This window comes from Octopus sinensis, unplaced genomic scaffold, assembly GCF_006345805.1.
Source record: "Octopus sinensis unplaced genomic scaffold, ASM634580v1 Contig14552, whole genome shotgun sequence".
Lineage (NCBI taxonomy): Eukaryota > Metazoa > Mollusca > Cephalopoda > Octopoda > Octopodidae > Octopus > Octopus sinensis.
Window position 1 is genome coordinate 78,226 of NW_021833271.1, and position 14,200 is coordinate 92,425.

General features: G+C 36.5%; 1 protein-coding gene across 1 annotated transcript in view; it reads left to right on the forward strand.

Moving 5' to 3' along the window:
- LOC115230134 overlaps positions 1 to 14,161 on the forward strand; it is a 60,714-nt gene extending 46,553 nt beyond the window's left edge. The window contains exons 8-13 of the mRNA XM_036499516.1: positions 143 to 184; positions 6,370 to 6,429; positions 6,650 to 6,691; positions 8,814 to 8,876; positions 9,111 to 9,152; positions 13,568 to 14,161. Of these exons, the coding sequence (XP_036355409.1) occupies positions 143 to 184; positions 6,370 to 6,429; positions 6,650 to 6,691; positions 8,814 to 8,876; positions 9,111 to 9,152; positions 13,568 to 13,575 (257 nt within the window). The 3' untranslated portion in view covers positions 13,576 to 14,161. The remainder of the gene's footprint in view (positions 1 to 142; positions 185 to 6,369; positions 6,430 to 6,649; positions 6,692 to 8,813; positions 8,877 to 9,110; positions 9,153 to 13,567) is intronic.
- Positions 14,162 to 14,200: the final 39 nt, after the last annotated feature.

The window sequence follows — 14,200 nt, forward strand, 5'->3', positions numbered from 1 at the left end:
TATGTATATATATATATATATATATATATATATATATATATATATATATATATATATATATATATATATACATTTAATTTTAGATACCATGCACTACACACTGAAATAATAAGTTTTGCATTTTCCATTTCTTTTCTTAAAGGTACTGAAAATAATTATGCAACTATTCCAGATGAAGCTCTCAGTAAGTATAATTAACACCAAATGACAAATAATTTTGCATTGGTTTCAATGTTTGGCACAAGGCCAGCAATTTTTTAGGAGGTAGAAATCAATTTCATCAACCCCATTGCTCAATCTGTACTTACTTTATGTGTATGTGTGTATATATGTATATATATATATATATATATATATATATATATATAGTGAATTGAAGAAATGGAGTTGAACGAAGATTGAATAGAAATCGTTTTATTGCATTCTACACGTGTTTCGAAAGGCACAATTTACCAAATTCCGATTGAATAATGAGACCATATTGTGTCTTTCTCTTCAGGAAGAAATAGGAAATCCGTTGGAAAAAACAAAAACAGAACAGAGGCGGAGCAAAACAAATCGAACAAGGCTCCTAAGAGCCCATGGCCAAACTGTTTATCAATGTATGTTGAAAACGGGTGGTGGGTGCGTTGAAGATTTTAACGGGTCAGGCAGCGGTCATTCCGGTGTGTGAGGGCATGGGGTGCCTATGGGTAGTTCGGATAGTGCGCAGATAGCCGATTTGGTCGGAATATATATTCTCTACGAATTGTCTGACCAATTCCCGGAGATCGCGGGCGGCCTGTATCGTGACGATTGTCTGTTTTACCTGCAAAACACCACGAACAGAATAGTGCAGAAAACTAAGAGCAGGTTAGCTAGGTTTTTTAATAGAATGGGCATGAATATAGTTTTTGATAATGAACTCACCAAGGCTAATTTCCTAGACGTTACACTTAACCTTAATAGCGACTCATACTGCCCTTACCATAAGCCTTCTACTAATTTGAAGTATGTCAGTGTCTTCTCCAATCATGCCAAAACCGTAACAGACAATTTGGTTAAAAACATCTCTCTAAGATTGTCTGGCTTGTCCGCTAGTGCCGATATTTTTATGCAGAAAGCGGAATTTTATAACGCCGCACTATCCAAGGCCGGTTATAGGCAGAAGGTAATTTATATTGATCCGGCCCTTCCGATGCCATCATTCGGTCATCAGGATAGGGCCGTCTATAATAACATAAACAATTTAAGTAGTGACGGGAGCGCGACGGGTGCTGGGGCAGTCGCTCTCGCATTTAATTTAGCGAACAAGGATAATTATCGGTCCGGGGGATCTCACACTAACCCAAAACCCGTTATTCATCCGAGAATCACCCACCCGAATGCGAGAGCTGGCGTCCCGACCCACCACATAAATAGGAATAAGCATATATGGTTTGTAATTCCCTTTGGTAAGCAGATTAGAACTAACCTCCCCCTCATGTTTCGACAAGCCATCGCCAATAACTTCCCCAGAAATTCCAAATATTACTCCACGGTTAACTCGCATAAAGTTAGGATAGCTTTCTCCAACACTAAAAACCTCGCCTAGATAATCGCCTCCCATAATAATAGGCTGCTTACTAAGACCCTATCACCTTTTTCCGGAGGCACAGCTTCTTCCGCTCCCGGTTTAATGCTCAGTAGGAATAATAATAGTAGCAATAATGATATGAGAGCCAGTACAGTGACTCATAATCTCAGCTCCAACCAGGGATTATATGCTAGGGGTATAGTTATAAATAAGGGTGTTGTCATTGACGGTAGCAATGGCAGTAGTGAGGTGAGCGCAGCTCGGCTCGTTAGGGTAGAGAGTCCCAATAGCAACTCCAGCATCGTTTCCGGCAATAGCAGCACCACGGGCACTAGCAATGACAGCACTCTGATTGATAGTGTAGAATCAGGGGTTATTCCGTTAGTTAACAGTGACGTAGTGGAAAATAAAGTAGTAAGCGGCTGCAGTTCTCGCAACAAATATAGTGACAGTAACACAGTTCTAATTTCAGAAACTAATCCTAACAGAATAAGGTTCACGTCGGTGAACTCCAAGATCAGAAGCGCCGTCTACCAATGCAAGGTTTACACGGACTCAGATGTCTACGCTTATGTCGGGGCCTCATCGTCAAGATTGGCCTTACGAATCTCCAACCATTACGCAACTTTTCGAGACGTGAATAAACGCCAGACCACGGGACTTAGCAAGCTAATATGGCGATTGAAGAATACGAACTCAAGCTACAGGCTGGAATGGTCAATTTTGTCGGTGGCCCTCCCATTTGACAGGGGCAGAAGGAAGTGCAACCTTTGTGTCTCCGAACTCTTCCATATATTGTTCGCCAGAGACCGGATGGTAAACGGACTTTTACAGTCGGCTTTTCGATGCCCCCATTGGCGGCGTTATACTTATCTTGCTTATAAATAACGCTTATAAATAATACCTGCACCCGGTTACACTACTTATATGAAAATAGCCCTTGGTAATAAATTCTGAAAGAGCTTTTAAGAGAAATATGATTAACCATTGCAAGGGGAATTACTCCTGGGAGACGAATGGTGTTTTATTTTTGACGACGGGGGGTTTCTTTGACAAGGCATGATTAGACGAACACACGCACACATAAAATATTTTCTACCCCCTGACGGATTTCTCAGCAGTGACCAGAGTGTAGCGCTTCTTACCAACTTGCGGCCGCACATATATAGAACAGTACACACACACATGTTTCTAAGTAGATTTTGTCTCGCCCCATATAATACACCTAATATTCTTTAAATAGTCAGAACTTTAGTCTCGGTCACAAAGAACATCTACGCACCCTGTGCCCTCACCCACCGGAATGACCGCTGCCTGACCCGTTAAAATCTTCAACGCACCCACCACCCGTTTTCAACATACATTGATAAACAGTTTGGCCATGGGCTCTTAGGAGCCTCGTTCGATTTGTTTTGCTCCGCCTCTGTTCTGTTTTTGTTTTTTCCAACGGATTTCCTATTTCTTCCTGAAGAGAAAGACACAATATGGTCTCATTATTCAATCGGAATTTGGTAAATTGTGCCTTTCGAAACACGTGTAGAATGCAATAAAACGATTTCTGTTCAATCTTCGTTCAACTCCATTTCTTCAATTCACTAATAATATTAAAATTCAATTATCCGCACCAACGCACGGTTGCAACACCATATGGTTGTACCTCCAACCGTGCTGTCTTCTGCTGTGATTTTGCTACCAAGGTATCGGTTAAACTTTTGATTAATCTGCAACAAGATTATTCATCTTTCTATTTCACAAAATATATATATATATACGCACACAATTTGACCAAAAGTCACCCAAAAGTAAATCAAATTTCCATAAATACTCTCTGCTGTAATTCTGTATTGACTCAAATGGAAAAATGTGTCACTCAAGAAGGTCTTCAGTTTGAACAATTTCCATGATGTTTTACATTTAGTTGCTTTTATTAAACCCATTCAGTTGTTAAACATAAGTAAATCTTGGAATTAAATGGTTTTGATTTGCTGTCCAGTGATTTTGGCCAGCCCTTAACGCATTGGGCTGAGGAATAATTCATAGGTCTTTTCTTCACATTTAACAATGTGCACGGAAATAAAATACATTGGCAAAACCTTTTATGTTATTTGAGAGAAATTTCTGCTCAACAAGATGAATTTTGATTTTTTAAATTTTATTGATTTTTGTGCATTTTCAGATCATTAAAATGCACTTTCAAGAGGTAAAAAACTTAGCATTTTCCACACCATTTGCTTTTTCATTTAATCAATTTGTTAATCCTGCCAAAGCTGCTTTTGAGATTTGTCCTGTGTATTGAGAAGGAGCAATTTCTCAAACTACTACCCACCATTGGTTTTTGAGCTTCAAAAATGGGAATTTTGACCTCAAGGATGGATTACACAGCAGTCAACCAATTCAGTTCAATGAAGAGTGATTGAATCATCTTCATCACAAAAATTCACATAAATATGAACTTACTGTGCTTTGAAACACATCTTATATATATATGTACACACACACACACATATATATATATATACGCACACAATTTGACCAAAAGTCACCCAAAAGTAAATCAAATTTCCATAAATACTCTCTGCTGTAATTCTGTATTGACTCAAATGGAAAAATGTGTCACTCAAGAAGGACTTCAGTTTGAACAATTTCCATGATGTTTTACATTTAGTTGCTTTTATTAAACCCATTCAGTTGTTAAACATAAGTAAATCTTGGAATTAAATGGTTTTGATTTGCTGTCCAGTGATTTTGGCCAGCCCTTAATGCATTGGGCTGAGGAATAATTCATAGGTCTTTTCTTCACATTTAACAATGTGCACGGAAATAAAATACATTGGCAAAACCTTTTATGTTATTTGAGAGAAATTTCTGCTCAACAAGATGAATTTTGATTTTTTAAATTTTATTGATTTTTGTGCATTTTCAGATCATTAAAATGCACTTTCAAGAGGAAAAAAACTTAGCATTTTCCACACCATTTGCTTTTTCATTTAATCAATTTGTTAATCCTGCCAAAGCTGCTTTTGAGATTTGTCCTGTGTATTGAGAAGGAGCAATTTCTCAAACTACTACCCACCATTGGTTTTTGAGCTTCAAAAATGGGAATTTTGACCTCAAGGATGGATTACACAGCAGTCAACCAATTCAGTTCAATGAAGAGTGATTGAATCATCTTCATCACAAAAATTCACATAAATATGAACTTACTGTGCTTTGAAACACATCTTATATATATATGTACACACACACACACACACACCACACACACACACATATATATATATATATATACTTTATTTAAAGCAGCAGAATATTCAACAAAATCTGTTACTCATTGGAGGCATCTACATCATTTTGACAGCCTCCAGAGAAGCATACATACACATGCGCACACACACACACACACACATATATATATATATACACACACACACATATACATATATATATACACACACACACGTTCGTGCTGTCTACTTGACCTCCACTCTCATATCTTCTTCCATTCTGTATTTATAGTGATGATACTTCAGAATCAGGGATGCTGGTGTGTAAGGTTGTAAGAGTTTGGGAGAAAAGGAGGTGAATACAAACCATGGAATGAAACAGGTCAAATGAACATAGGAGTTTTAATAAATCATGAACAGGGAAAGGATTTACGTATAGAAGGGGACACAGTAAGAAAAAGGAATAGATGCTGACTGGAAATAGTACAAAGGAAAGGAAGTGGCAACTCACAGTACAGAGATGGCAATATGTATGGTATAAATGTATGGTGTATTCTATTTTTGTCTCTTACAGCAGCAGCATAGCACTTTCGACAGGAGAATGATGGAGGGCTCATTATAGGGTCATGAGTTGTGGGGCTGGCAGTTGTGATTAGTGGGGAAATTAAGAAAGGGATACCAATTTGAAGGGTGGAGGATCATTTGTGGTAGGAACCTGGAATGGATGTCTGTTGGAAGTGGCAGCAGATGTAAGATGTGGTGAGTAGTGGAAAAAGGGAAAATCAATAACAACAGTGGAGGTTAGCTCATTGATGGTAAGGATAAAGGAGAAATGTCAATAGGAGGTGAACCATACTTAGGAGATGTTTTTAATGGCAGGAAGAGGAAATGTGAAGAAGAGAAAGATACTGTTTAGAAGAGCTGATTTAGTTCGGTTTCTTGGGGTAGCATGTGTGAAAACATTGTTGCATATAAAATATACACTATATAATAATTTGCTTGTTTGTTCACCTGTTATACTTTAGTTTGTTAGAGAGGTGGAAATGGAATGAGTGAGAGGTTCAGTAAAAGTGAGAGAGAGAGGGAGAAATGTGAGTAGAGAAGCAAGAAGAAGAGAGGAGTATAATAATACACTAAGGTCAAATGCATCACGTAGTTAGTTGAAGGGGGAGGCAAAGAGCAAGACACAAATACGATGAGAGGAAAGTGGGAGAGAGAGAGAAGTGTTAATGACATACTGTAGGGTGGAAAGAGAAAGAGGGAAATGTTAAAGACATGAAGATGGGAATTACATGGTTAAAATGTTTGTTGAAGAGGTAGAGAGAAAGAGAGAAATATAAGGTGCTTAGCAGAAGGAAATTTCAAAATCATATACTATTTTGCAACTGGAAGTGAAATCACTTAGCAAAATACAAATAACAATCATCCTTTCTTTCTTAAATAGCTTTGCTTAATCTCTTTCGTTCTGTGGAATTTCCACAGATCTCACTAGTATTTTATTTTTTTTAGTTACTTTTTGTACAATATCAAAATATTAAAACTATCCTCTCCAAACAATAAATGTGCACATCTTTCTATAATTTTTTGAAGCTAATGAAGAGCAATATGCTGAAGCTAGTGGGCCCAGTTATTTAGAATTGAAACCAGCAGGTAAGTATAAACAATATTGTTAGTACACAGCATGATCTTAGAAATTATCTTAAACATTAACAGAAAGCTAACAGTCATGAAATGTATCATTCTCTAACTTTTATCTTTTAATATGTGTGTATGAGTGTGTTTGAGTCTGTCTCATTAGCATTTATTATTGTAGTATCAACACAATACTAACATAACGCTATTTATTGTTTTTATTTCTAATTTTTTAAAGACATGAAGATTTCTTACGTTAATGTTTCAAGGAAACCTGATGGTAAGTATATAAGCAATCGAATAATAAAATTTCATTCATTAGAGCAAGAGTTAGCAAAATTTTGGTTCACTCTTTCTTTGAGTAGTAGAGGCAGCTTAATGCATGTCTTTCATTTGTTCCAGTCATTGGACTGCAGCCATGCTAAGGCACCACTTTCAAGGGTTCAGTCCAACAAATCCACCCGAGTACTTATTATTTTTAAGCCTTTTACTTATTCTATTGGTTTCTTTTGCTAAACTGCTAAGTTATGTGGATGTGAACAAACCAACACAATTGTCAAGTGGTGATGGGAATCAAACGCAAAGGCACACACACTCCCTTATATATATACCAAATCCATTCACAAGATTTTGGTCAGCCCAGGATTATAGCAGAATACACTCGCCCAATGTGCCTCATCATATGACGAAACCCAGACCCATGTGTTTGGAAATTAAACTTCTTACCTCACAGCCACACCTAAAAACCTTTCAAAATATTAAAATTCCATTGCATATACGATAAACTTCTTACAGATATTCCTATTTAACTCTGATATTTTACCTTTTTATCAATCCTTACCCTTAATGATGTAGTTCATAAAAATTTATTTTGTAAGCGTTAATTTGTACAAAAAAATCCAAATAATTAAGTAATAATGAATTCAGTAGATATTTGCCAAGGCATGAGACACAATGAATGGGAATAAATTTGCAATAGTAAATGTGATTAACTGTTCTCCTCCAGTATCCAAAATCACTCCTGTTTATTTATAACTCTAGCAAGAAATTTATCTTAGAAAAACCCTTATTGCTCTAAACATATTTGTGAATAGCTTCCCTTAATGTTAATATCAGAACCAAATATTGAATTGATGGAAATAGTACATACTGTACTAAATATTGACAATTAAATTAGTGTTAGTACATTCTGAGATTATATCCTAGAGAAGTACACTTTGTACAATCAGCCTCTCAATAAGTTCTACTTTTACAAAATCATTAGCACACTCAGCATCCAAACTCTATCTACTAATCCCTACAGAACACTGAAGAGATGGAGGATATTGTGGCCTCTTGGCAGAAACGGCCGTAAGGAACTGATATTTTATGTTTTACTTGTATATATTTGTGTAGCACACAGTCTTTGAATGTGTATGTATTTTTATAATACTCCCTTTTGTTTTGGAATAGATAGACTTAATAGAATGCCTACTGGCTGATCTATGTAATTTTTGTATCCCCTCCATTTTCTTTTTGCCGGATATATATATATCATTCGCCATGATAGATCGCGAGCCACTAAACCTTTTTTATTTTCTCTCCCTCTTTTTATATTCGGTCCCTGTTTTTTCTGTGTTCCTTTCTGTCAGAGAGCATATGCTCGAAACGTAAAAGACTTTCTCACTTCCTGAGCATTAAACATCTGTTTGTTGTTTACACACCCATCTTTGTCTTTTGTTTTTTTTTGTAAATTCTCACTATATATATATATATATATATATATATATATATATATATATATATATATAAATGAGTGGAAAATTTACTGGTAAGTGTGTTAAATAATAAGGCAATAAAAGAGAATGACTCTCCCCAGACACCACAAAATATGCTTCAACACACAAACTCATATAAAGAATTTTGCAAACCAAATACAAAAATGAAGAATAGAAATGGCTTTTCTGATAATTTTTCCACTTCAATAATTAGATGTTTATAAGTTTACAATCAGGTAACACCTGAATTCAGTTAGTCAACTAAAGCATGATTTAGGGCAGTTGTTGAGGCTATTGCTTTTGCTTTCCTTTTTCTTGAAGGTTTCCACAACAACAGTCCAGGAAGGAACTACAAAAAGAAAAGGAAAGCAGAAGCGATGGCCTCAGCAACTGCCCTCACCCATGCTTTGGGTAACTATTTGAATTCAAGAGTTACCTTTTTCTAAACTTATAAACACCTAATTATTAAAGTGGAAAATTATCAGAAAAGCCATTTCTATTCAGTTTTTCAGATATCTAATACTGTACCAAGGGCTTTCTATTTCTTTTTCTACTATCTACATATAGCTGCTACTTTCTGTGTATCATCAAAATATTTAAATCACACCCTCCAAACAATAAATATGCCTTTCATTTTATTTCTTGATGCTGTGGAAGAACAATGTGCTGAGGTTAGCGAGCCGAAATATTTAGAAATGGGACAACGAAGTAAGTACAATCAATATTGCATGATCTTAGAACCTATCTTTAAAATAAACAGACAGTGAACTATTACGAAATATGTCACTCTCTAACTTTTGTCTATTAATATGCATGTATGTATGTGTGAGTGTGTTTGAGTCTATCTCATTAGTATTTATTATGGTAGAATCAGTACACAGCTATCTTAATTTAAATATTATTTATAGCCATGCTATTTGTTCTTTTTTTCATTTCTTAAAGACACGGATGGTACTTACGTTAACGTTTCAAAGAAACCTGCTGGTAAGTATATAAGCAATTTATTAACAAAAAATTACATTCATTGGAGCAAGATTAGCAAATAGTTTGGCTCATTCTTTCTTTGGGTAGAATATGCAGCTTAATATATATGTATGATTGAAATTAAAACTTTGAAGGTGTTAAAATTTCATTGCATATGCAAAGAACTTCTTGCAAACATTCATATGTAACTTATATTTTACACCTTTATTTATCTTACCTTTATTAATGCAGTTCATATGCATATATTTTTAAAGTTTTATTTAAACAAATAACCCAAATTGGTATACAACTAATATTGAATTCAGTAGATACTTGCTTAGACATGAGACACAAAAAATGGAACAGATTTCCAAAGGTAAATGGGATCAGCTTTTCCCCTTCAGTATCCAAAATCACTCCTGCTTATGGATAACTCTAACAAGAATGTAATCTCAGAAAAACCCTTATTGCTCTAAACATATTTGTGAATGGCTTCTCTTAATGGTAATATCACCACCAAATATTGAAGTGAGGGAAAAAGTACAAACTGTACTAAATATTGACAGAATTAAATTTACTGTTAGTACATTCTGAGATTATATCCCAGTGAAGTAAATTTTGTACATTCAGCCTCTCAATAAGTACTACTTTTACATAACCATTAGCATTTTTCTTGTAGAATAGAATTTTGGGTGCCACTTTACTAAGGAACCCTCTTTCCAAAGTCTAAGTTTGAAATGTCATATTAACCAAAATTACTCTTTGTTTACTCTTGTTCATACCAAATAGATTTATTAGCCAATACTTTTCTTTTATGCAATATGTAAATAAGAGGATGAAGAACATATTCAGTACATGGACTCTGACTGGATTTAAGTATTTTTTGTTTCTAAATACATATATGTGGATATATATAATTATATTTGAAGAAAAAAGAATAGAAATGGCTTTTCTGATCATTTTTCCACTTCAATAATTAGATGTTTATAAGTTTACAAACAGGTAACTCCTGAATTCAGTTAGTCAAACAAGACATGGGTGAGGGCAGTTGTTGAGGCCATTGCTTCTGCCTTCCTTTTTTCTTGAAGGTCCTTCCACAGCAACAGGCCAGTAAAGAACTTTAGAAAAGGAAAGCAGAAGCGATGGCCTCAGCAACTGCCCTCACCCATGCCTTGGTTGACTATCTGAATTCAAGAGTTACCTTTTTCTAAACTTATCCACATCAGATCTTGTTTGTTTCATTCATAAAATCTGCATCTCTTAAAAGGAAGTCAAATATCTGAAAATCGGTTATATTGATGTAGTTTACATGCTTATTCCTGTGAAGCCATGTACTTGTGGAGAAAAAATTTGATGAAAACTTTAAAAAAAACTGTGTATTTTTAGCCAATAGTGAGACAGAAATTTTCTGTGATGTAGCATTCTCAACTTAGTGGTGTCAATTTTAATGTTTTACCCTGTGAAATTTATAGTTTAGCATCTGTGAAATGACCTGTTCATTGTAGGTTTCGAAATAAACAGAAATACCTGATGAAGTCAACATCTATCATCTTACTGTTTCTTTTCTCTCTTCATTGATTTCTGTATGTTTTGTATATTTTTTAAATTTTTATTTTTATTTGTTATATTAATATAAGTGAATAATTCTGGGTAGAAGTAAGGGTCCACCAAGGTTCAGCCCTCAGTCCCTTTTATTCATCATAGTCGTCCAAGCAATAACAGAGGAATTCAAGACGGGTTGCCCCTGGGAGTTCCTCTATACTGATGACCTGGCCCTCATAGCAGAATCACTACCGGAACTAGAAAAGAAATTTTGGGTGTGGAAGTTGGGTTTAGAATCAAAAGGCCTTATAGTAAATGTAGCGAAGAACAAAGTTATTTAAGTAGGAAGGTGAACTCATCACACACACCCTTAGGTAGGTGGCCCCGCTCAATCTGTAGAAAAGGTGTAGGTAGAAACTCCATAAGATGTACCCAATGTAAGCTATGGACGCATAAGAGGTGTAGCAACATCAGAGGAAAACTGAGAAGATAGCTTTCATACGCAGCAGATACACAGGGGCAATAGACACAATGGATACTCAGAAAACAGATTCCACCACACTCCAGGGGGAGAAACTAGAAGTAGTTGATCGTTTCCACTACCTAGGTGACCAAGTTAGTAGTGGAGGTGGATGCTCAGAGAGTGTCACCACTAGAATACGAATAGCCTGGGCAAAGTTTAGAAAGTTTCTCCCCCTACTGGTGACAAAGGGTCTCTCGCTCAGAGTGAAAGGTAGATTGTATGACACATGTGTGTGAACTGCCATGCTTCAAGGTAGTGAAATATGAACTGTGACAGCAGAGGACATGTGTAGGCTTGAAAGAAATGAAGCTAGTATTATCCGCTGGATGTGTAATGTCAGTGTGCACAGACGACAGAGTGTAAGTGCTCTGAGAGAAATGCTGGACACAAGAAGCATCAGATGTGGCATGCAAGAAAGATGTTTGCGCTGGTATGGTCATGTACTATGGATGGATGAGGAGAGATGAGTGAAGAAGTGCCACTCCCAAACAGTTGAAGGAATCCTGGGTAGAGGTAGACCCAGGAAGACATGGGATTAGGTGGTCAAGCATGACCTTTGAACATTGGGCCTCACAGAGGCAATGACGAAATACTGAGAACTCTGGAGGTATGCTGTGACTGCGAAGACCTGACAGATAACGTGAGTTCATGGCTGTTTCCTGCACCAGCTTCACATAGCAGCCCCAACCCATCCAAAGTACCTTCGACCGCAGGACGGCCTGCTGTGCTTACCTTGGATTGTAGGGCGACCTGCTGTGCTTAAGGAGACCTATTGAGTCAAGTACATCAACATCAAAATAAAAATCAAATGGAAATTGTAGTTGTGATACCTGTGCCTGTGGCACATAAAAAGCACCATCCGAACATGGCCGATGCCAGCGCCACCTTGACTGGGTTCTGTACCGGTGGCATGTAAAAAGAACCCACTACACTCACGGAGTGGTTGGCTTTAGGAAGGGCATCCAGCTGTAGAAACACTGCCAGATCAGACTGGAGCCTGGCGTAGCCTCCTGGCTTCCCAGACCCTGGTCGAACTGTCCAACCCCGTGCTAGCATCGTTAAATGATGATGATGTATGTATGTATGCGTTTGTTTCACATTAGTTGTTACAGTTGTACTTTATGAAGCCATTGATTTCTACACACAGGAATCAATATGGGTTGCTTATTTCAGTATTATATATACCTGTTATGTATTTGTGTACATCACCAATATATATGTGCATGTGGATGTATGTATTCATATATAAGTTTATATGTACATTAATGCATTCATATGTGTGTGTGTGTGTGTGTGTGTGTGTTTGCAATGGGGGTGTCTGTCTCTAAAACTCTAAGTTTGAGTAATGTTTTCATGCTTGGATTTGGAAACTACAATAAGAATAATCAATCCAATAGACTTTCTAAATTCAGCAGAGTTTATTTCTATTCACTTATCTTTATAGACCCAAGTTCCTTCAGCATTTGTCCATATTTGGATTTCCAGATTTGGCTTCATGAATAATATAAATGATGAAAGAGCTGAATCCTAAAATCTAGTTGCAAAAAGGGAAGGTCCAAGCTGTTCATGTAAACATTGTTGGGTGGAGTTCTTCTTGTGCCCTTTCAATAGTGTTCTTCCTGAGTCCTTTCAGTTTCAGACTTATCCTTCAAATAATGTTCTACATGCATCATCGAAGGATTTGAAGAATCATTTTGTTCTCATCATATCCAATTCTGAACAGGCAATATTGGCATGATCACTTTCATTATCATCTTCAGGAAAAGAAGATTCATCACAAATAATTTTTTCCCATTCTTTATGGAAGCTGGATAACAATTGTGAAATCTCTTCAAGGCTTAGCTTTTGATTCTTTGATATTTCGTGGAAGGATTACAAAGGACAAATGAATAGTTGGCAGGCTGTCAATGTTTTATACTTGTTGAATTATGATGCAATACTAATTGTTTGTTTCATAAAAATGATGCACTAAATAGTAGTATTGCATCATCTTCAGATGTCTTAGTAAATGCTGTTAGAGATCTTTGCCACCAGTATGGGATGAGGTTGTGCAAACTGATCTCAAAATGCTGAGCCTTACAGAAGAGATGACAATGGATTGGGAGGGTTGGTGCCCTGCCATGCTCAAGAAGACCTGCCCATAGCAAGCAGAACACCTACCCAAAACCTGGTCACAGTATCTCAACGTGCTGTGTGCACTGAGGATACAACTTTTTTGTAACCCCGTAGTCCTGTATCATATTCTGTCGAGTTTTTGCTAGAAGACTATGAAAATCAATGTTTTTTTTTTCTATTTGCTCAAAAAAGTTCACTCATGACTAACTTTGAAATTTTTATATTGGTTGCATTTGGGTGGGTTTCCAAAAACTAGAACCCTGATAGAATAATAAACAATAAAGGAAAAAAAGATCCATAACTGTTAAAAGAATTATATTCTACATTCCAGACCAATAAAGAGAAGGTAAGTCATATAAAGTCAAATTAGTCAATAGTCAAGTTGCGGCAAGTCTAATAGAGAGAATGAAACTCAATGGCAGGTTAGCTTTGTTCTTGCATGTGGTGTGTAGTTCTTGCATGACCTTAATTGCTCACTCACAGCATTAATTGCTTCTGCTGATCTTTAGTTTTGAGGGCTCTTGTTTCCAGTGATTTGTCAAGCATATCAAAGAAGTCTTGTAGAGTAGTAAGGTTTGTGATAGCTCTGCATAATCTTCAGCTCTATACACTTGGTCACTGAACCAGTGGTCTGCCCAGTCATATGAGATGATCTAGCAGACCATCTGCAATCTCTCACATGTGACGTAAGTAAAAATATAAGAAGGGCTAGGATTGTTTGCAAATTCCATCTGGCATTACTGATGTTTGGAATTTTCTGAAACTTGATGAAAGGGATGTCTCTCTTTCCATGGAAGAACTTGAAGGCATGGGTTAAGTGAAACAGAAACTTCATATCTCTCCAACCAGCTTGATCTACTATGACGATTTCCATTCTGGAAGGAGCCTT